This window comes from Xiphophorus maculatus, chromosome 10, assembly GCF_002775205.1.
Source record: "Xiphophorus maculatus strain JP 163 A chromosome 10, X_maculatus-5.0-male, whole genome shotgun sequence".
Lineage (NCBI taxonomy): Eukaryota > Metazoa > Chordata > Actinopteri > Cyprinodontiformes > Poeciliidae > Xiphophorus > Xiphophorus maculatus.
The window spans coordinates 25,103,284-25,126,076 of record NC_036452.1 but is presented as its reverse complement, the minus strand read 5'-3'; the positions used below and the strand labels follow the sequence as shown (position 1 = coordinate 25,126,076).

The 22,793-nt window shown below is 40.7% G+C and overlaps 1 protein-coding gene across 1 annotated transcript in view; it reads left to right on the top strand.

Moving 5' to 3' along the window:
* The window catches only part of llgl2 (LLGL2, scribble cell polarity complex component), a 68,483-nt gene extending 46,183 nt beyond the window's left edge, over window positions 1-22,300 (top strand). Inside the window, exons 17-27 of the mRNA XM_023341298.1 lie at window positions 13,118-13,265; window positions 13,351-13,498; window positions 13,743-13,859; window positions 13,931-14,097; window positions 15,353-15,617; window positions 16,499-16,649; window positions 16,739-16,764; window positions 16,963-17,010; window positions 17,276-17,318; window positions 20,885-20,946; window positions 21,024-22,300. Of these exons, the coding sequence (XP_023197066.1) occupies window positions 13,118-13,265; window positions 13,351-13,498; window positions 13,743-13,859; window positions 13,931-14,097; window positions 15,353-15,617; window positions 16,499-16,649; window positions 16,739-16,764; window positions 16,963-17,010; window positions 17,276-17,318; window positions 20,885-20,924 (1,153 nt within the window). The 3' untranslated portion in view covers window positions 20,925-20,946; window positions 21,024-22,300. The remainder of the gene's footprint in view (window positions 1-13,117; window positions 13,266-13,350; window positions 13,499-13,742; window positions 13,860-13,930; window positions 14,098-15,352; window positions 15,618-16,498; window positions 16,650-16,738; window positions 16,765-16,962; window positions 17,011-17,275; window positions 17,319-20,884; window positions 20,947-21,023) is intronic.
* The last annotated feature ends 493 nt before the right edge of the window (window positions 22,301-22,793 follow it).

Genomic DNA, 22,793 nt, shown 5'->3' with positions numbered 1-22,793 from the left:
TGCAGATCCAGGGGCCGGGGGGTTCAGTGCAGATATGGATGTGTGCTTTTTGGTCTGGGAGTGGTCTTGTAACATTTGATTTTTACTGCTAAAAACAATTTTAGAAAACAGAATATGATTAATTTTCTAATTGACAGGGCCCCAGACTTTTTAAAATTTCTATGAACAACAACAACAAAAATAAAATTGTGGAGGGCCCCTTGTCGGTCAGGGGCCCTTGGAATTGTCCTAACCTTTCCCCCCCTATATGGTGTCCCTGTGCGGGAGTAGCAGCCTTTGAAGGGAAGCCCAGATTTCCATCCTCCTAGCCACTTGGGCCGTTTCCCCCAGGGGAATCCCAAGGTGTTCCCAGGCCAGCCGAGAAACAGTCTCTCCAGTGAGTCCTGGGTCTCTCCAGTTAGTCCTGGGTCTTTCCCGGGGTCTCCTCCCGGTGGGACGTGCCCGGAGCATCTCATCAGGGAGGGGTCCAGGAGGCATCCTAAGCAGGTGACCAAGCCATCTCAACTGGCTCCTCTTGACGTTAAGGAGCAGCGGCTCTACTATGAGTCCTTCCCAGATGACCGAGCTTCTCACCCTATCTTTAAGGGAGAGCCCAGACACCCTACAGAGAAAACTAATTTCGACCACTTGTATCCATGACCTTGTTCTTTTGGTCATGACCGAAAGAACAAGATGAGTGGAGAAACATAGATCGACCCATATACCAAGAGCTTCACTTTTTAACTCTGCGCTTCCTTCACCACGACAGACCGGTACAGCGCCCGCTTCACTGCATACGCTGCGCAAATCCACCTGTAGATTTTTCCCTCATTTGTGAACAAGATCCCGAGATACTTAAACTCCCCCAGTTGGAGCAGAACAGTCCCCCCTGACCCAGAAAAGCACTATACCATTTTACAACTCAAGACCATGGCCTTTGGAGGTACTGATCCTCACCTTCACACTCAGCTCAGAACACCTCCAGTGACCACTCCTAAGGCCACCAAAACGGATTGCCTCAACATCTTAAGGTGTTGAGGATCTGCGCCTAGAAATTCTGTCCGTGAAAGTAATTAACAGAATTGCTGACAAATGCAGTGTTGACAGAGACCAACTCTCACCAGAATTGAGCCTGACTTACTTCTGGAAATGTGGACCAGATTCTGACACCGGTCAGGCCCGGTACCCCATACTCCCGGAGACCACCCCACTGTGGACTCCCAGGAACTTAAAGGTGTCCACACGCTCCACCACAGTCCCCTTAATGTGGATGTGAGTCAGTGTTCCTCCTGAAGTCCACGATAAGCTCCTTGGTCTTCTCGGTGTTCAGCTGCAGGTTGTTTTTGTCGCACCACTCAGCCAGATGGTCTACCTCCTCCCTGTAAGCGGCCTCGTCATTATCTCTGATGAGGCCGATCACCGTGGTGTCGTCTGCAAACTTGATGATGGCGTTAGAGCCATGGACAGGTCTGCAGTCGTAGGTGAAGAGGGAGTAGATGAAGGGACTCATCACACAGCCTCATGGCACTCCGGTGTTTATGATGATGGTGGATGAGAAGTGGTTGTCCAGCCGGACATGTTGAGGTCGACTGATCAGGAAGTCGAGCAACCAGTTACACATGAGTGGACTGATGCCGAGGTCTGTGAGTTTGGTAATCAGTTGTGATGGGATGACAGTGTTGAATGCTGAACTAAAATCTAAGAACAGCAGTCTGGCGTAAGTGTTCTTACTGTCCAGGTGAGAAAGGACAGAGTGCAGCGCTATAGAGACTGCATCCTCTGTGCTCCTGTTCTGCCTGTATGCAAATTGGTGGGGGTCTAGTGTGGGGGGGAGACAGGATCTGAGGTGTGCTAGGACCAGCCGCTCCAAGCACTTGGTAATGATGGGGGTAAGGGCTACCGGGCGGTAGTCATTGAGTCTGGTTGGGTTGGGATTCTTGGGGATTGGGACGATGGAGACTTGAAGCAGGTCGGTACCACAGCGCGGGCCAGGGACAGGTTGAAGATGTCCGTCAGCACTCCTGCCAGCTCCCCAGAGCACGTTCTGAGGACATGTCCAGGTATGCCATCAGGACCCACAGCCTTGTGGGATTTAATCCTGCTCAGAGCCGCTCCTACGTCAGTGGGGAGGAAAGTCAGTGGCTGTTGGCCTGGTAGCTGCTTTGGTTGCAGTTGTGGTATTCCCTCTCTGAAAACGAGCATAGAAGTTGTTAAGTTCGTTGAGGAAGGAGACATCAGTAGAAGCGGGGGTGGTAATGGGGTTCTTGTAGTCTGTGAGAATCTGAAGGCCTTGCCACATACGTCGGGGGTAGGAGTTAGAAAAATGATCCTCCACCTTCCTTTTGTAGTGGTGTTTGGCCTTCTTGATTCCCTTCTTCAGCTCAGCCCTGGCTGCACTGTAAGTCTGTGCATCCCCTGACCTGAAGGCGATGTTGCGGGCCTTCAGCAGGAGACGAACGTCTCGGTTCATCCAGGATTTCTGGTTGGGGTACATGGTAATGCGTTTGCAGGTGGTGACACGTTCTATGGTGGTGGAACTATGGTTCAGTACAGATGAGGCGTACTGATCCAAGTCTGTATGGTGGAAAATAGTCCAATCTGTATTCCTGAACCGGTCCTGGAGCACAGCGTCTGAGCCCTCTGGCCACACCTTTACTGTCCTCACGGTAGGTTTCACACGTTGGATGAGTGGTAAGTACCGAGGTGTGAGGAACAGGGAGAGATGGTCTGATTGTCTGATGTTGGGGAGGGATGTCAGATTGTAGGTTCCAGCCAGATTGGAGTAGACATGGTCCAGGGTCTTGTCTCCTCTGGTGTGGCAGGAGACATGTTGGTGGAATCTGGGAAGAACTGTCTTCAAGTTGGAGTGATTGAAATCACCCGCAACAATAAAAGCAGCCTCGGGGTATTTGGTTTGGTGTTTGCTAATAGCCGCATAGAGTTCTTTCATGGCTAGCTTGGCATTAGCATCCGGGGGGGTGTACACGGCAGTGAGGATGATCGAGGTGAATTCCCTTGGGAGGTAATAAGGTCTGCATTTGACCATTAAAAACTCCACATTCTGTGAGCAGTGACTCTCGGTAGTAGCAGAGTCTGTGCACCAAGCTTTAATATAAATGCACAAACCTCCGCCTCTGGTCTTGCCGGAGTCATCTGCTGTCCTGTCGGCTCGGTGTGTGTGGCGTCCACTTAGCTGGATAGCATTGTCTGGGCAGCTGTTGTTCAGCCATGTTTCGGTGAAAAACATGACATTTGAGTCCATAATCCGTCTGTCACTCGTGATGGATAGTCGTAACTCGTCTATTTTGTTAGCCAGAGAACGGACATTGGCGAGGAAAATGCTGGGTAAAGGGAGCCGGTGTGTTGTTAGCTTTAGCCTAGCTCGCACCCCTCCACGCTTACCCTGCCTTTGTTTACGTTCTCGTCGCGGCCTGCGTACACTTCCACCCAGCCGGGAGAAGTGAGCAGTCTCTGGTGTTCTGGAGATCTCTGGGATGAGTCGGAGATCGGCGATCATAGAGTCAAAATTGTAGCTCCAAATGTCCAGAAGTTCATGTCTGCTGTAGCGCAGCAACGCTGTGCAATTCGGAAAAAAAAGTCCAGTAATGAATAGATAAAAAACCACTGAAGAGCAGATTCTGGAGAGACGCTGAGCCTCGCGTTGTTCACACGTTGTTCATCTTTTGCCTCAGCCTTTTCATAAGTTAGAAAATAATTTAGATCCATAGTTTGACTCTGTCGACTCAGTACTCCTACAGATTTGAAATGATCAATTGCAGAATCTTAAAGGCATCCTGCCAACCGTCACTATAGTCCGGACTTTTGAGTACTGAGAGGTCAGGCTTGCTGTGGATGACTAAAGGCCTTGAAAATTTGTTTAATTGTAGTTTGTATTAATTGTAGTGTGTAATTGTAGATTGTAGTTTCATATAAAATGTTGGTGTGAAATTGATATTCATCAATCCAAGTAATAACTAAACTATACTAGGTCAGAGGGATGTTGGTAAAACACTTATGACAAACAAAACAACATTAAGACAAACACTTCGACAACATAGAAACAATCTGATAGATAATCTCGCCGGCACTTATTCTACTTCAAGTACAATTAATCCTTATTGTGTTGCACTGTGTGGTTGTGTATCAATGTGTGTGCATGTTGTTCATGGGAGGAGGCGTGCCTATGTGTGTAACATCACGAACGCGCTCACGTCAAAGTGCGAGCGGAAATTCCAATTGCCGGCCGCTCAGAGCTGTTTTTCTTTTTTCAACTCTCTTCCTCAACCCAAGATGGAGAGGGAGGGAAGGGAGTGCATTACTGTCCAAGTTTGTGTATGTGGGTGTGTGTATGTGTAGCCTGTCCCTTACCTTATCCTCTCCTATGCTCTGCTTTGTTTAACCTTTAATGGTAGATCATTTGGACCCACAAACCCGCTATTCGTACAGCAAAGCCAAAGCATGCACATTAGCCATCATTTTGCATGTATCGCACACAAACTCCAAGCAATCACCAGTTTCACTCAGTCAAGCCGTTCACCTCTGATAATAATAAAGCAAAGCTCCTGGTGCTTAAAGCCAAACATGCAATTCTAGCTGTTCATTACATGCGTTCACACTTTATCATACACCTGTCATTCGAACTTCCACTCGTTTTGTCATACTTTGCTCATTCAACTCTTCTTTCACACTCATCCATCCGTCCATATCCTTCACAGAGTCATCGCACATCTCATCGCACACAGGTCAACGTCAATCCAGTAGGCCTACTCACACACACTTTCATACCTCTCTTCCCCAGGTATTTAGAACATAATTTAAAGTGTCATGGCAATCTAGTTAATTCCCTAATTTATCTGTGTACGCTGTCGCTTACATTATCGACACTAGTTATTATTTTTTGCCAGAACAAATAATTTTCACTTCTGCAGGTCATTATTTCTTCAAGTTTCCTTATCTTACTCATTCAGAGATCTCAGAATTTATTGCAGTTAAGGCCGTTTTGTTGTCTTGTGCGTCTCTCCTTTCCTTACGTTTTTACTCGGGGAACTAGTTAATGTAACTTCAATTAGTTACATTAGTTAGTGTATTTATTTATAAAATATGGTTGGCTAGTGATCTAATTCTTTCAGGGAAAAACTACCTTTTGGTCCCCGTCTGCCACGGGCACCATAAATAACAAATTAATTTGGCACCAATGTAATATAATCATGGATCTACTGTGAACCAAATCATAAGGAATGAGTTGATTAATTTAGTTAGTGGCGCTCGCTATATCTGCTCCTTGTAGTATTGCTTGCTTATCGTTGCTAAATATTGCTAAATATGTTATATATTCTTCAATAGATATAGCAGTTAAGTGAGTTTTCTGCAGCTTTTCAACTCTATTTACAGTCAAATATACATTTAAAAGATGTTCAACATAATTCAGTGTCACAGAACCCATGGTTATTTGGATTAAAGTCTGTTTTATTTGAGTTAACTCAAGGTTTAATGCTTTAAACTTCTTCTCCGTATTTGAGCAAAAGGGAGAAAGAAAAAAGAAAAAGCCTCACTGCTCTCGCTGAGGTCCGAGATGGAACAACGGTGGGGCTTGTTGACGTAATAGGAAGTGGGCTGTCTTAGATACTGTGAACTACAACGGGGTGTGTTCTCAATCACGACCGATCCGTGACCAGGTGATGTGGTGAAACAGAAGAGGGTGAGAGAGAGAAAGAAAGGTGGGGCGAGAGAGGGGAGGGTGAGTGAGATAGAGGAGAGAGAGAGAGAGAAGGAGAGCACAGGGTAGAAAGGGTAGGAGGGAAGTTCGTGTGCTCTTTTTTTCACTTTTTCCAAGAACTCTTTTTCTCTTCTCCCTACCAGCTTCTTACTGATTTTTTCTCAGCAAAATATGTATTTTTTAACTAGCTTTAATATACAGCATAAAATTTACAAGTTACAGCAGCGTAGAAACAATTGCAGTCAAATTAAGGACCAATTTTTTAACTCTTTAGCAGAGCATGGCTTTTAATGCTTAATGTTACTTGAAAGCAGTCAGTTATTTAGTAAGCCAAACTTCATATTTTCAGAATTTTTACAGTATATACAGGCATGCCGATTAAAATTCACACAACAGTCAACATACATTCCCATTTATTCAGCCATTCATTTTAGCAACACTCATTCTATTTATATTTCTACCTCCTATTGATTTTATTACACCTCTTTCCTCCCAGGGGATTCTAGTTTATATAACTTTATTGAATATTATATTTATTTATAAAAATATAAAATTTAGTTGGCTACTGATTTAACTAACCATTGTCCAATTTATATGTGCACACATTTAATTCTGTTAGTACTTAATCATTTCAGCCATGGCAACAGAATCACTTTACTCCTCTCCAGAGATATCAGACAAGAAAATTAAAATAAATACTGCAGTCTAACTCACAAAACAATCCTTAAAAAACTCAGTTACTAAAACTTTGAGACTTCTCAGAGCTTGTCTCAGACTCTATAAAAGGCCTTCCAGCGCCCTAACTGGGAGACCTCTGTCTCCTCAGCAGAGAGACGGAACTCAGAGCCATGCCCCGCCTGGCCGGGTTACATGGTCCAATTGACCCTTTTTTTTTTAACCATAGCGCTTTCACAACAACTATATAGAGATCTCAATCTCTGCGCTACTTCTTTTTCTTCCTTTTCAACAACTTAAGAGATCTCAATCTCTGCTTTTTTCTTATACATATATTCTCAGGCCACACCGAAAAATCTGCTATTTCTCTTGCTGGAGAATTCCGTCGCTTTTAGACCAGGGAAGGTTTGAAAATTCTCCTGGATTATTTCATAGAAATCTCAATCTCTCTTCGCAGATTCAGCTGGCTTAATATTAAAATTCATGGCCTCTTGCCATTCTCCTAACCCACAGCCTCTTGCCGTATTTAACAAATCGTGATATGTATTAACTAATCAACTCGCGAAGGCGCTTGCTCAGAAGAGCTTCACCCAGCTCGCTGAAATGTGGTAACGTATAACGCGGAATGGAAATTCCTAGAGTGTTACACATCGCCAAAAGGGCGTAAAGCCAGACTGACAAAGGTGCTTATTTTAAGGGTTGTATATATTTCCGGAATGTAAAAGGTACCTTTGAGCCTTGGTGACTAGACAACCCCCCTTAGCGCTAAGGAATCGCTTGATGATCCAAACAGAGGTTCCTTCCCACTTCTCGAGCTCTGGCCTAGTTCCTTTGCTGGCGAGCAGGGGAATTGTCTGGCGTCAGAACTTTCTTGCACAACAGCTTAAACTAACAACTTTCTTCTCTTTAATGATTGTTATTCCATATCTTCTCCAAATCTGAATTCCTTCCAGACTTCTAGGTCAGATTGACCCAGTCCATTTGACACAATACATTTCTTTTAGGTTAAAACATATCTTAGTGCGAACCAACCAAACAACATAATTTTTAACTATTAATATAATTATATTCCTCTACAAATAAAAATATTAACAATGCTCAAGCTTTATTAGCAACAGTTGACATGCTCACAAACCCTCCTGTAACTGTACCACTGGAACTCCAGTCTAATGCAGCCTGCAATGACTTTTCCAGCTTCTTTTCAGAGAAAATTCTAAAAATCAGAGGCTTAATCTGCACATTCACACTAAATCTAGTACCAATGGTATACCCAAACAAAACAAATACAGGAAAAATGACCCAATTTCAACTACTTAATTATAAAACCCTAGAAGAAATTAAAAGTCAATTAAGCTCAAGTTCCTGCTGTCTGGATGTCCTATCCACACATTTCTTTAAGAAAGTCCTGCCTATCATTGCAAATGATCTGATCCAAATGGTAAACTCATCGCTCTCATCAGGTGTTTTCCCTCAGGCTTTAAAAACAACAGGTATCAAACCACTGATAAAAAAAGAACAATCTGGACAAATCACTACTGCAGAATAATAGGCCGATATCCAACCTCCCATTCATCAGCAAAATTATTGAAAAAGCAGTGTTTCAACAGTTAAATAGCTTCCCAACAATAACCAACTGCTTTGAGGTCTTTCAGTCTGGTTTTCATGCTCACCACAGCACAGAAACTGCCCTTGTAAAAGTGTTCAATGACATACATATAAACACGGACTATGGAAGAACCACAGTGCTCATCGCTGAGTTGGACCTCAGTACAGCTTTTGACACTTTTGACCATGACATATTACTGAAATGATTGGAGAGTTGGGTCGGACTCTGGTCCAGTGCTAAACTGGTTTGAATCTTACATATAGAACAGGGATTTCTTTGTGTCAATAGAAAACTTCTCATCAAAGTGGACAGAAGTCACATGTGGGATGCCCCAAGGTTTAATCCTAAGACCCCTCTTATTCAATATCTACATGCTCCCACTTGCTCAGGTTATAACAGGAAAAAGATTAACTACCATAACTATGTTGATGATGCATAGCTCTACATTACGATGTCACCAGGAGACACAGAACCCATCCAATCACTGAATAAATGCTTAGAACAGATAAATGTGTGGATGTGCCAAAAATTTTCTCCAGCTTAATAGAAAAAAGGAAGAGGACGATCTAGAGTCAATGCACAGCCACATTAAGACGGTTACAAAGTCGGCCTTCTATCAACTGAAGAACATCTCTGGGATTAGAGGACTTATGTCTCACCAAGATCTGCTCTGCATCCCCAGAACCAGAACCAAATCAAGAGAAGCAGCATCCAGCTTCTATGCACCACAAATCTGGAACAAACTTCTAAAAAACTGCAAAACTGCTGAAACACTGAGTGCCTTCAAGTCTACACTAAAAACCCAGCTGTTTAGAGTTGGTTTTGAAACATAATCAATTAAGAATTTAACGATGGCACCTTACTAAATGTAATGTTTTGATTGTTGATTCTATGTTGCATGACTTTGTGTTTTTATGATGTAAAGCACTTTGAAATGCCTTGTTGCTGAAATGTGCTACATAAATAAAATTTGATTGATTGATCCCACGGCTGAGGTTTTGTCTCAGAGACCACCCGAACCGCATGCTGTTTGGACTGCCAGTACCCATCAGCTGCTTCCGGGATCCCATCGGCCAAAAAGGCCTGATAGGGCTCCTTCTTCAGCCTGACAGCATCCCTCACCGAAAATGTCCACCAATGGGTCAAAGGTTGCCAACACAACAGGCACCGACAACCTTGTGGCCACAGCTCCGATAAGCTGCCTCGACAATGGAGGCATGGAACATGGTCCACTCGGACTCAATGTCTCCCACCTCCCCCAGAAAGTGTTCAAAGCTCTCCCGGAGATGGGAGTTAAAGCTCCATCTCATAGGAGACTCAAACATTCCCAGCAGATGCTCACTGACTGGCATCCTCCCCCACCACCGGAGCCAATTCACCACCAGGTCAGCTCCAAGCCTCTCTTCACCCGAGTGTCCAGGACATGTGAGCTGACAAAATGACGACAAAGTCTATCATCGAACTGTGGCCTAGGGTGTCCTGGTGCCAAGTGCACATATGAACTCCCTTATGCTTGAACATGGTGTTTGTTATGGACAGTCCTTGTCGAGCACAGAAGTCCAACAACAGAGCACAACTCGAGTTTAGATTGGGGGAGGCATTCCTCTCTACCATCTCCCTCCAGGTCTAACTGTCATTGCCGTTGGGCGTTGAAGTCTCCCAGCAGAACAAGGGAAGTCCCCAGGAGGGTGTTATGGAAATTTAATTTATCAAAGAATTAGAAGCTGTTTCAATAATAAGAGAAAGATTAATTTTTTCTTTAAGTTTCTTTATTCGAAGGCAAAAGTGTTCGAAGACCCTTCTCACTGAACGCTGTCAGGAGAAGAGCCCTGAACTGCACACATCACATGGTTATAGTCACAGCAAGGCAAACACCCACTCAAAGTCTGATCTTATCTTTATTGCCAGATGGACCACAAGACAACCCTTACCCCCACCTCATGAACTATCCCTCACCTGTGGGAGGGCGTAAAGGGGTCGGGTGCAGTTTGGGATGGGTGGTGACCGAGGGCGGGAACCCTGGCGATCTGATCCTCGGTTGCAGAAGTTGGCTTTTGGGATGTGGTGGGGAAGGAGACTGAGCTATTGTGTAAGGTTGAGAGGTTCCGGCTGGAAGTAGTCGGTCTCACCTTGATGCATGGCTCTGGTTCTGGAACCAGTCTCCTTGAGAGGGGTTGGACATACTTCCCACTCTGGAATTGCCCATGGTGAGAAGTGCCGGGCAGGAGTGGACATACTTGTTTCCTCCCATCTTGGTGCCTGTACATTGGGGTTTATCCCGTTGAATGAGAGGGTAGCCTTTGTCCGCCTATGAATGGGGGGACAGGTTCTGACTGTTGTGCTTATCTGCTGAGCAACAGTTCAGATTACCCACCCTTTTTGGAGTCCTTGGAGAGGTGTTACGGCCCGGCTCGGATGGCCACAACAAAAAGTAGGGAGGACACGGCAAACCCAACGGTTTTTAACCCCTTGCGAGGCATTTATTAAAAAACACAAGGTGTCAGCGCCGCCTCTGAGTCCGGATCTCGTCTGCTTCTGTTGTCAGCCAGCCACACACACCGATTGATGGAACGGCGCTCCTTATATACCATCCAGGTCTGGGAGGCACCTCCCACAATCAAGGACCTAATGGAAAAGCAGCCTGCACTATACAGCACACACATAGGACAGCACCGCAGGGGCGTCACAAGAGGGTACTGGAGAGTGCCCAGGAAATAAAACTTCTGATGCCACAACATCATCTCTGGTTAGAATGAAGAGAAAAGCTAACCACAACATTGATCATCAAAGGGCCAGAAGACAACGCATGGTGGGCAGTTGTGAAGACAATGACAAGGAGAGTTAGCAATTCCAGCTGTGTAGTTTGTTCTATAACTGCATTCTATTCCAACCAGTCTGCTGTTACCAGTCCCTGCAACATTGACTGAAACTTTAACAGTATTTGTAACTATTGTTTCAAATATTACTCAGGTCAGAAGTGTGTATCCGTGGACATCAGGTGTGAAGATAGGATCCCAGGACATAACATCTTACATAATTAAGCGTCAGCATATTTCGAACACAAGAGAGTTTTTTGGTATAATTTTCCTTTTTTGGAGTGGCAACTATTGTACATAGTATAAATGATTTATCTTATGAGTTGGTAAATTTCACAGCTTTAGTAGGGAAGGGATTATCTGGTTTAACTGAGGACTATAAAAGCTAAAGCTTTTTACACTTTAGCCACTCTAAAAGCCCAGCTGTTTAGAGTGGCTTTTGAATTGTATAAATAAAGCATTAATCAGCATTTTGGATTTGTAACGATGGCACTTGACAATTGATTATTGTGTGTTCTATAATTTTGTATTTTTGTGTGCGTTTTTGTGATGTGGGGCACTCTGAACTGCCTAGTTACTGAAATGTGTTCTACAAATAAACTTGATTGGTTAGCAGATAGAGAGGGGTGTGTCATATAATAAATGAAAAATATTGTATTTTTATTCCAGATGTTTCAAATAGCTTGAGCAACATGCATATTGAGTTAGAAAAGTTCTTGAACAGACAGAAAGCAGAAAATTCTGGTTCCTCCTAGAATATGTGGAGTTGGTTTATTTCAGGGGGATAGACAGCATGGTAAAGTAAAATAGGAATGTTTTTTGGAATGATTCTTATGATATTGATGTTGTTATCCTGTTGCATAATTCAACTCTTGTAAGGATTAATGCACAATACATAGTGTTAGAGGCCATTGAACCAGCAAGTAATGATACCATAAGTGTAGTGCAAGAAGAAAGCTTTTATGAAGACTGATTTCTATTTATGATGTATTTACTTAAAACCGTTAGGGGTGCAAATAATGATGTATTATATGGAAATTTTGATTTAATTTGTCTGTATCCAGTTTGCTACTGAAGTGTTTTCTGTTTGATGTTATTTTTATTTGATCTTTGTCATTTTTCTTCTTTTCATATATGAGGTTTATCTTTCCTTTGCTAATACTGGAAATGTCTATGTTTTACAAAAAAACAATTGCCTATCCTGTCTTAAAGTATTTTTTTTCCTTTAACTTTTTGTGACTGAGTATTATGGAACTTTTCGTGGACGCAAGTGAAAAGGGGGGAATGTAATAGAAAATGTCATCATTAGCCTTATTTCATCTTTGATGGAACTGATGATACTTTTTAACCATTTATTTACAGATTAATCTGCTGTGTTTTTATATTTCTGCAAGATGTTTTTCCATTAAAGAAGTTTCCAGGTAGTGTTTAGATGTTTCCACAGCTGTGATAGCAGAAGAGACCTGCCCCATGAGTAACTGACAAATAAGAATTAGAAGTTTCTCCTGCTCTCTTTCCTGCCATAAAATCATCCCCTTCAAGAGGGTAGGAATATAGATTAACCGGTAAAATGAGAGCTTCACCTTTTGAATCAGCTCTCTCTTTACCATGACATATCAATATACAGTGCCCGATTCATTGCATATGCTGCACCAATCTGGTTATTGATCTTCTTAATTTTTCCTTACTCATGAACAAGATTCCAAGATACTTAAGCTTTTACACCTTTTACACCTGGGCCAGGATGTTTTCCCCAACCCAGATAAGGCACTCTACCCTTCTTTGGCTCAAGATCATGGCCTCCAATTTGGAGACCCTGATCCTCATTCGTGCAGCTTGACACTGTTGTGAATTGCTCCAGCAAAACGAATAGATCATGACCTGATGAAGCCAGCAGAATAACATAATTTGCAAAAAGCAGATATGTGATCCCAAGGCCACCAAAAATGGATCCCCTCAACATCTTGACTTCACCTAGAAATTCTGTCCATAAACATTATGAACAGAATCAGTGACAAAGGGCAATCTTGGCAGAGTCCAATTCTCACCAGAATCAAGGTTCAAGGTATTCAGGAGTTCTTCTCCAGAACTCCTGAATAGACCAGGGGACTTTGTATTTTGTATGCAGTCACAATAGAACACACTCCTAATTTTACAACTCTGAAAAATTACTGTTTTCATGTTACAGACAGTGTTGTTGTTATCAATGCATTCCTTTTGTTTAGTGGCTCTCTTGTTCTAATGTCACCTGTTGCGGTTCTCATGATCAGTTTGTTTTGAAGGAAATTTTACCGTTCACGTTTCTGTCGGTTCTTTAAATTACAGGTGCACATTAAATCCCAGTGACCAGCTCGCAATGGAAGGACCTCTGTCCAGAGTAAAGAGCATAAAGAAGTCCCTGCGACAGTCATTTAGAAGAATCAGACGCAGCAGAGTTTCCTTGAGAAAACATCACATCAGCAATACCAACAAGGTAGTATTAACTGGATCAACACTGTTTTGCTTTATCCAACACAGCAGTTTGCTGTTATTTATGCCTGAGATTTCTTTCTAAACAGATTCAGGAGGCAAACGCTCGTCTTGAGGCTGAACTGGCCGAGATGGAGCTGGCTCCTGTCCAGAGGAAGATTGAAGCTCGGTCCTCAGATGACTCCTTCACTGGCCTTGTTCGAATTCTATGCTTCGCTGATACCTTCTTGTCAGATAGTAAGTATTGATCCCAAACAAGCTGTGTTTATGCACAAGTACACTTTTTTGGTGTTGGTTGTTTTGGAGACTGTAGGAAGTACATTTATGACATATGAATCTGGAATTCATGTCTCCAGCCAATTGAAAGCAAGGCCAGACCTTAGAGTTACTGACAAAGAGGAGGGGACTGAGTATGCAATAGCCAGAAATATGACCTTCTTGTTCAGTTGGTTTTAAGACATGGTTTGTCATCATCTTGTAGGTTCACACAACACCCCCTCCTTGTGGGCAGGGACTAACGGTGGAACAGTGTTTGCATACATTCTCTACATCCCTCCTGTGGAGCACAGAGCAGATGAAGCTCTTACTGCACAGCCAGGTGAGTGTTTTTACAGAACTGCAGTGTGTTCTCTTACCTCTGACTGTATAACACTTATCTTGTTTATTCAGCTAAGGAGATCCAGCTGATGCACCGTGCCCCAGTGGTTGGGATTGTGGTGTTGGATGGTCACGGGGCTCCACTGCCTGAACCTTTAGAGACGGCCCATGACCTGGCTCGCTCACCTGACCTGCTTGGCTCACACCATGTGTTGGTCATCTCTGAGGAGCAGTTCAAGGTTAGAGGGGAACACATGATATACAGTTTAGCTTAGCGGGCTTTGTAAAGAGGAGGGAAATGGAAAGCTGTGTAGCTGACAATCCAATGAATGATTCTTGGTTTGGCAAGTCATAATGGGACAGTAAAATCATAATTTTCTGTTTTCATGCTGTGATTTTTACTCGTCTTACATCCATCATATGCTGCTTATATGATTTTGGGTTATGGGTCAGCAGCCTAAGCAGAAAAACCCAGACTTTCCTTCCTCTCTCAAGACACTTGGGCCAGCTCCTCCAGGGGAATCCCATGGTGTTCCCAGGCCAGCCGGAAAACATAGTCCCTCCAGCACATCCTGCCCCAACTGTAGGAGTTGAAGTATCTCAAGATCTTGTTCATGAATGAGGAAAATTGTAGCTGTGGCAGATTGGTGCTGTGTCTATAGTCTATAGTGATGCAGGCAAGGTACTGATCTTTCCTGGTGCAGAGAGCTGAGCCAAAGTATGTGCATTAGATTTTGTAGTAAATATGCTGTTTTGCTCTCTCTCTGGCGCCGTACAAATAAACTTAATTAATAATAAAAATAATAGATTTTATTCACAATGCTCTTTATATCTTATGATCTCAAAGGGCAATTGAATTGAAACTAAGAAATTTTCCTCACCCTATGAGTGTGAGTGCTTTGCGTTAATTTATTTTTTATTGTGAATTAAAATATGTGGGATGAGCATTTTAACAGTGGCAGAATATTTCTCCTCGTGGAGGTGAAGGTTGGTTGCAGAACCAGGGATATGTGGTCAGACTACCGTTAATCAGAAACTGGACTTACCTGTCATTTTCTGTGTTTAACTTGGGCTGCACCACTTTTAGTTGGCACGTAGCTTCTCGATGAGTCCTATGATCCATTTACCAAACTGTTCCAGTCATGCTGAAAATATTCCTTCATACCATCAATGCTCATCTGCTTTTTAATCAACAGTTAACCATTCATTAAGAGGGATGCTTATATCCCTTTTCTTTTACAAATGGATCTTCTCAAATAGAAAACTACAAAAGTTTAAAGTACAGTTTAGTTGTTCAGCTTTGTAAACTTGGTCACTCCATTCCTTTTATTCTTACTGAATCTCAGCTCCAAATAAAAATGTTTTTTGCTTGATGAAAAGTAATTATATTATTTCTAGTGCAAATACTTGATTTGCTTACAACTAGAACTGGATGTATAGCGACTTGTTTTCAACATTTTTGCTGAAAGTTTTGCTGTATTTTTGTGTGTTCAGGTTTTCACTCTGCCAAAGTTGAGCTCTAAGATGAAGCTTAAGCTGACTGCTGTGGATGGATCCAGGGTACGGAGAGTGGGTGTGGCCTGGTTTGGAAGCAGCCGAACGGAAGACTATGGCGAGAGTGGATTGGTTTTTCTGACCAATCAGGGTGATGTGCATGTGTTGTCACTCCCACATATTAAAATGCAGATTAGGTACCCCTGCATCCGACGGGAGGATGTCAGTGGCATCGCCTCCTGTGTTTTCACCAAGCAAGGCCAGGGTAAATATGCTTCTCTCTACTGATTTCTGACCTGAGATGATGTTTCCTTCTTAAATTCTAATATATGCCAAATAATTAATGTGTGTACAAATTCACTTGGTATTTAGTACGTTGTCCAGTGATGAGATTTCATCAATGATTATTATCTAGATGGTATTAAATGGTTGATGATGATGAGTCATCAGCTTTATCAAAGGCACAAATGGGTCATCATTTGAAGATACAATTTTTTGCTGTAGACTAGTAGATACACAACAGAGTAACAGTTTCAGCAGATTTGACCCATCTAAGGATTTCCCCCTCCAAATAATTTGGATATCAATGACCAATGGTTGAGTCTGAAATTGGGTGCCTTTTTGTAAAAATGTTGCATTTAAGCAGTCAATTCCTAAATAAACACACATCTGAAAAGGAAACTTTATTGTCTCCAAAGGACAGCAAACAAAGAATGCAAATAAATTTACAAACACAATAAAAATTACAATAATAACTGTGACATCCATAATACACAAAATACAGCTGTAGACTACTACTGCCTCTATCTGAGTTTATCATCTCAAATTTTGTTATTGAGGTTAACACTAATGGGGACCAACAAATTCTTGTAGATCTCTGTGTTGCATGTTATCACCATGCATTTGTGAGCTGATGGCAGTAACTTGTAATGAGGATGGCTGGGGTCACCAAGGATACATTAAGCCTTCCTCCTTCGTAGTTGGGAAGCTCTGCAAGACCTAAAATGTATGTTATAGTTCTCGGAGAAAAAATGGTATTGCCCAAAAACTGTTGACAGAACAAAGATGTACAAAAGTTAGAATTCTGAAATGTCTGAGAAAACTGCTGTTGGGCCTACTAATCACTAGGAACTTGCCTATTTACAGGCTTTTACCTGATGTCTCCATCTGAGTTTGAACGATTCTCTTTGTCAACTCGCTACCTGGTGGAACCTCGCTGTCTGGTTGAAGCTCCTCTTCCTCCAGTCTTTTCCAACCAACACCAACCAAAGCTTGAAGGAGCCTCATCAGCCCTCAGGTACATGCTCTCTCCCTATTTTCCCTTTTGTTTCTGGATCATTGCTTCAGTGAATATCACATACATATTTGTCTTTTTTCTTCACCTAGATGTACACAAGACACTGAGGATCCAGGTAATTTAATTTCACACACCAATTCTGCATGTGCATTTGGCTTCTCATGACTGTGTGTCTGGGTGTAGTGTAGAGTCAATTGTTGCTGTTGACTAATGTGGTTGTTCAAGAGTTCTTTTTATTTAGTGTCATACACTCATCATGCTTGTGACTGTGCTGATGTGAAGGATCCTCTATTTGTCTGATTGTGTGTTCTAGAAAGCGCAGCTAGACGTGTTATGGAGCATGCGTTGCTGAATGATGAAAGTAAGTCCTTGATATAGTGAAGAGTGTGATGAAACATGGAACTTAAAATTCCTCAACGCAGAATCTGCTTCTCCCTTGCTCACCCTTTTTTCTTTTTCTTTTGGTAAATATTGAAGCATGTGCTTTTCATATTGGCAATAAGAGCAAACCTTTTTCCCAAGAAATTTTTAATTTACTTCCATTATAGTGAGCGGCTTCCCTCTGTGACTAAGCTGTTTTTCCAGGACTAACACAAAGATTTAACTTGTCTAATGTCTATTTCCAGAAGTTCTACAGGAAATCCAAAAGTCTTTAGAGGGTGACCAGACGTAAGTATCTGCCCTGCATCCATCAATGTTATTTTAGAAGCAATTAATAGTCACTTGTATTTTCTTAAGGGATCATTTGTTGTTTACTTTCAATATATGAGTAAATCTATCTAGGCTGTCTAAACAATGTTTGAGAGACTAGTGGCATTGCATCAACTTTTTGCAGTGATATCTGCTGGTGGCACTGGGTGATTCATTGTGGCAAATAGTTTATAATGGATTATTCAAATTATCTGAAAAATTTAACATTGACAGTCAAGAGACTGTTTAAGATTTTTAATTCAAGTAAAGACGAACCAAAACTTTAAACAAAACTTGGAATTTTCCAGTATATGGAAAAGCGAATAATACTCTTCCAGCCAAACATTCTGCTATTATTTTAGCCTCCACAGAACTTTGGTGCACTCAACAATATGCTTATTTTCTTGCAGAGGTCTATATTCAATATTCTATATCCATGGATATAAAAGATATTTCTATATTTACGTCTTCTTCCCATTTATTTTTAATGTAGTCACGCTTGGGGAGTTGTCTTTAACTTTGATATAGTTTTGAGAACTCTTGTGGTTATTTTCTTGTAGCTCTACTTTAAAACGGCAACTTTAATTTAAAAAAAATGCGCACACATTTATTTCACATAAAGTTGTTCTGTTTTCTCTCAGGGTTCTGAGTGCTATCTAGAAACAACAAATCAGAGCTTGGAGGAGTGCTATTAACAGTGATCAAGTTAATATATTACCTGTGAATTACGATGAGCTTCGCGTTGCGCTCCAGAAAATTGTAAACATCGAGACTATATGAACAGAGCGGGATAAACGTGAAAACATCCACGAATGAACGAGTCCGTAAAGTTGTGCAAATAAACGGCATTATAATAATTAATATTAAGATAAGTGTCACAAATCTGTGCAGCAGCCATCTGAATTGTGGAGTGGCAGTGTCAGCGCGCTCTGACACCAAACGCAGGGCCGATTGTGAGTGTGTGTTCTAGAAAGTGCAGCTAGACGCGTTATTAACCTACCCCTCTATCCAGCCTCCTTACAATCTGGAGACTGGGGGGAGGGGTGGGGACTTTAAAATCCTTCTTAGAGTTTTCCAGACAGTAGTGGAACACACAAAAACGCACACAAATTACTAACGTTTTTTTTGTACTGTTGTAACCATTAGAAAATCTCCTCTTCAGTTCAACCTTATAAGTTGAGATACATTGTTGATGTTACCATTATAGAATAGCTTACAATTAAGTATTGGCAAAGTTCAATGTAATTTTCACAGGTGGTGGAGTTGTTGTTAGCAGCTGCTGAAAGTCTCTAAAAAAGTTACTTTTAATGTAACTTAGTTACTTTCCAAATCAAGTAGTCAGTAATCCCTCTCCCCCTTGCTCTCTATGCTACCTGCTATGCTAGCAGGCTCTGCTGTCTTCCTGACATACCTGTCAAGTTTTGGATTTAAAAATTAGGGAAATTTTCCACCACCTGCTATGAGCTGTCTCACCATTCCAATTTAGGTCCAGTATCCCTTACATTTTAAGACAGGTTTACAAGAAATTTAAAATAACTGCCTGTCAACCACTTACAAAGTACTTTGTACACCTAACGGTTAGTTTTGTAACACCTAACTGTGTTACACAACACAGTGCAACACCTAACTGTGGGCCTATCTTTGTTTGGCAGGTGTATTTGGCAGACCATCACTTTTTGGCACAAAACTTGGTTTGTTTCCACTGTCAGCACTAGCCTCGTGAGAACTGCCTTCCCGGGTACTGCAGGTGGTAGTTTTTGTGAGGCTAGTGACTTCATTCAGTTTGGAGATGCACATTAATTCTTATTTGAAATTATTATGTTACAATACTGAAAAACTACCAGAAAATACTAATATGGCAGGAAAGATGGGTAAAATACAGTAATTTTCCGACCAAAACAGGAGGCTTGCAGAGCCTAAATGCTCAGACTAATTAGCATGGCCACTAATGATGGCGAATAAATGGTTTTCTCCACCATTAGCGCATTAGCTACAAGACTTGGTCAGGATTCTCTTGCAAAGCTCTAATCTCAATGGGATTTTCTTAATTAAATAAATTGAATAAAAAATTGAGCAGCACATACACAAGGGTGGCTAACAACACCAAGACAGTTCTACTGGCTCTGATTGGTTGTTTCTAGTTAGCACTGGAAACACAGAAAAAAAGCAGAGGAGCTCCTTTTTTTTCCAGATAATCTGTTTAATTCCATTCTTTCACGGCATGTTGACAGTTTGAACAAATATGTAAAAAGCATATTCTTTTCTAAAAGTTATACACTGCAGCTTTAAAACTCTCACCATTCACTCTGGAAACCACAACTACCTGGGGTTTTATCTGGTTTCAGTGTGTCTCCTAGTGCTTACTTGTTCACTTCTGATTGATTTTATTGTGTCCTGTTGTAGTTCCATATATACTGCTCAAAAAAATAAAGGGAACACTTAAACAACACAATATAACTCCAAGTAAATCAAACTTCTGTGAAATCAAACTGTCCACTTAGGAAGCAACACTGATTGACAGTCAATTTCACCTGCTGTTGTGCAAATGGAACTTTGTACAGAACAAAGTATTCAATGAGAATATTTCTTTCATTCAGATCTAGGATGTGTTATTTGAGTGTTCCCTTTATTTTTTTGAGCAGTGTACATTATTTTATTCTACGCAACAAATGTCTCTTAATTTCTTCTTTCATTTCTTGGCTGTTTAGATGCTCACATTTATTTTCCAGAGTGTTTTGTTCCTTTTAAGTAAATGAATATTGATAAAGACAATAAGATGATGAGGTAAATCAATTATTCCCATTTTGCAATTATCTACTCTATCTTCCATATTTATATATATATATATATATATAAAGATACCGTTGAATAAACGTGAGTGTGGAGGAGACTAGAATGTATTGTCTCTTAAGCGGATAAAGACCCTGCCATACATCAAACATTTGCAGCTCTATTAATTAGCTTTGAGAGTTGGCTCCTCTTCCATCTGCTCCTTGTTCTTGGTTGTCAAGTTTGTAATTTAGGGTGAAATTAAAATCTCTGGCTGAATAAATTTCTTCTTTATCTGCAGATATAAGCTCATACATCGTTTTAAGAAATCCTACCGTGAATAGGAGGTGCAAATATATTAATCAAAGTAACAGCAATTCCAGTTTCCCTTTTAGCAATAACATATTTATCCTCTCCTTTTTTCATGTGATTTTTGTTCTGTTATTTTTTCAAAGAAGACAAGATGAGCATTGATATTTCCTTCTTGGCACACTCCTTGTATGAACTAAAAAATGGGCTTTTATATAAACCCTGCCAGGGGTATGAATAATTTGAGGTGTAATGATTTAAATATAAAGTTTCCAAAATTACCTTAATTCAGTTTAAATGACATTACAAAATGTGGAAAAAGATAAATCACAGAATATTTTTTAAATGTACTTAAGATTAAAAAGAAGTGATTTCTCCTTCATTATTCGGTAAATGTTACTGTACTTAAATACAGAATAGTGTAAGCCTTTCAGTTTTAAAGTTGAAACTCTGTGGTTTGTCTAAAGGGCATTCCCAGAGAATAATGTGAAGAGTGCTGTTGCCTGAGATCAGGTTCTCAGCTGCTCAGGTAAGACTGCTTAATTATTCTCGTATTTTGTGCATTTTGGGTAATTTACTGTTTAAGTTTTGTTTGTGTCTCCTTAGAGAATAAATCCATTAAAATGTATGAAGTGCACTACAGTCACACAGATTCTCTAACCTCCTGCTTGGCACACATAACCACTACTGATTCCTGATCCTTCTAAGAGCCACTTTAAATGGAGGCCAAAAGGCTCACAGTGCTGCAGCTGTTTGAGTGCCATAAGGACGCAGCAGACTGAAGATGAGTCCAGGGCCTCCCTGTGCCTCCTTGGCATGGTGACTCGCTTCCAGCTGGAAACTACATGAAATATTTTCCTTTTCCTGCCTACAATCTGAGTCCATCAAACCAGTTGTGATCAATCCTCATAGATGCAATGGATACCTGGATTGTGGTAAAAGTAAGTTTGAAAAAAAAAAAAATTATTTGAAGTTGTTGTTTTTTTTCTTTTAAACTAAGATGTTTGTGTTTTTTTTGTTAGTTTGCCAGTATTTGTCTGTATGTATATTATAGTGATATACATGAATTAGCTTGATGCCTAAATTTAAAAATATATACTTTAAAAATGTACTCTGCTATATTTTTCACTCAAATTCTTTATACCTTTACACATTTTTAACGTGACACTAGGTAATTTTATATGGACACATTCTCTAATAACGTTCATGCAGTGAACCACTTTTTAATTTACTATTTTTTTGGTTTTACTCGGGTTATAATTTTAATAATGGCCTTTCAAAAGTAGGTCTTTTTTGTCTTATGATTTCTCCCTTTCAGAATTTATGATTTTGTGTAATCATAAGATAAATTTGAATAAAGGGCTGTTCCTAAATTAAACTGTTACTTATTAGGGGATAAAAAGATTTTTGTTTGTTAAAGCCAAAATGGGGATTCACACTACATGCTCAGTCCCACCCTTTCCTGTTAGCTGTAAGGTAATCTGACCACAGGTACTTGTGCACTACAGTTCAGCACACTGTTCTTCTTTTGGGGGGAACTTTGTCTAGGGTTTATTTTTATAAATATTATTATTGTTATTGTTTTGTAGACTGTTTAAGCCAGCAATAATTGATGTGATTTTGGAATGTAATTGTAAGTGATGATAGAAAATTGTTATATACTGTATTATGTATGTGACAACTGTGCCTATTTTAACTGGGATTGGCTGCTATTTAGATCACACTAGAAAATATTTTGGTACTGTGTGTTTGAATGCTTGGTATTTTAGCATCATTTTGCAATATATTTTTGTAGCAAACTGATTCTGAAACCTGATATTTTTCAGTTGTATGAAATTTTACACTGTAGTTTTCTTATACACAATTATATGTTTTTCTTAAGACCTTTTGTCTGGTGTCATGTCTGTGGTACAAAGGTTTATAGCAAATTAGCTTGTTAAACTGCTCATATCTTCAAGCTCCATTTCCTCCATCTTAACCTTGTGTTAAGCTTGTTTGCCAGCACAGTTAAAATCATAATCAACAGAGCAACAATACATTATTCACCATAACAACCACTGATTAAAACAAAAAAAAGTATATTAAGATCAGACGTTTTCTTCCAGCTTTTAAATAATTTGAGCAAGGACAATAGCATGCTAGTGAATAGCTACATTATTGTAAATAAGAACTTACCTGATTAAATTAAGGTTGAATTTAAAATGGACGAAAGTTGAATTTAGACTTTTTTTTCTACTTTATAAAGTTTCTGAGGGCCTCTGTCCAGAGCTGTTACTGTATGAGAATAAACAAAGTGTAAAATTTGAAATGCTGCAGCTTCTGTTTCCTTGGCACACTTTTGCACAAAGACTTATGAGTAGCAATATGAAAGAGCTG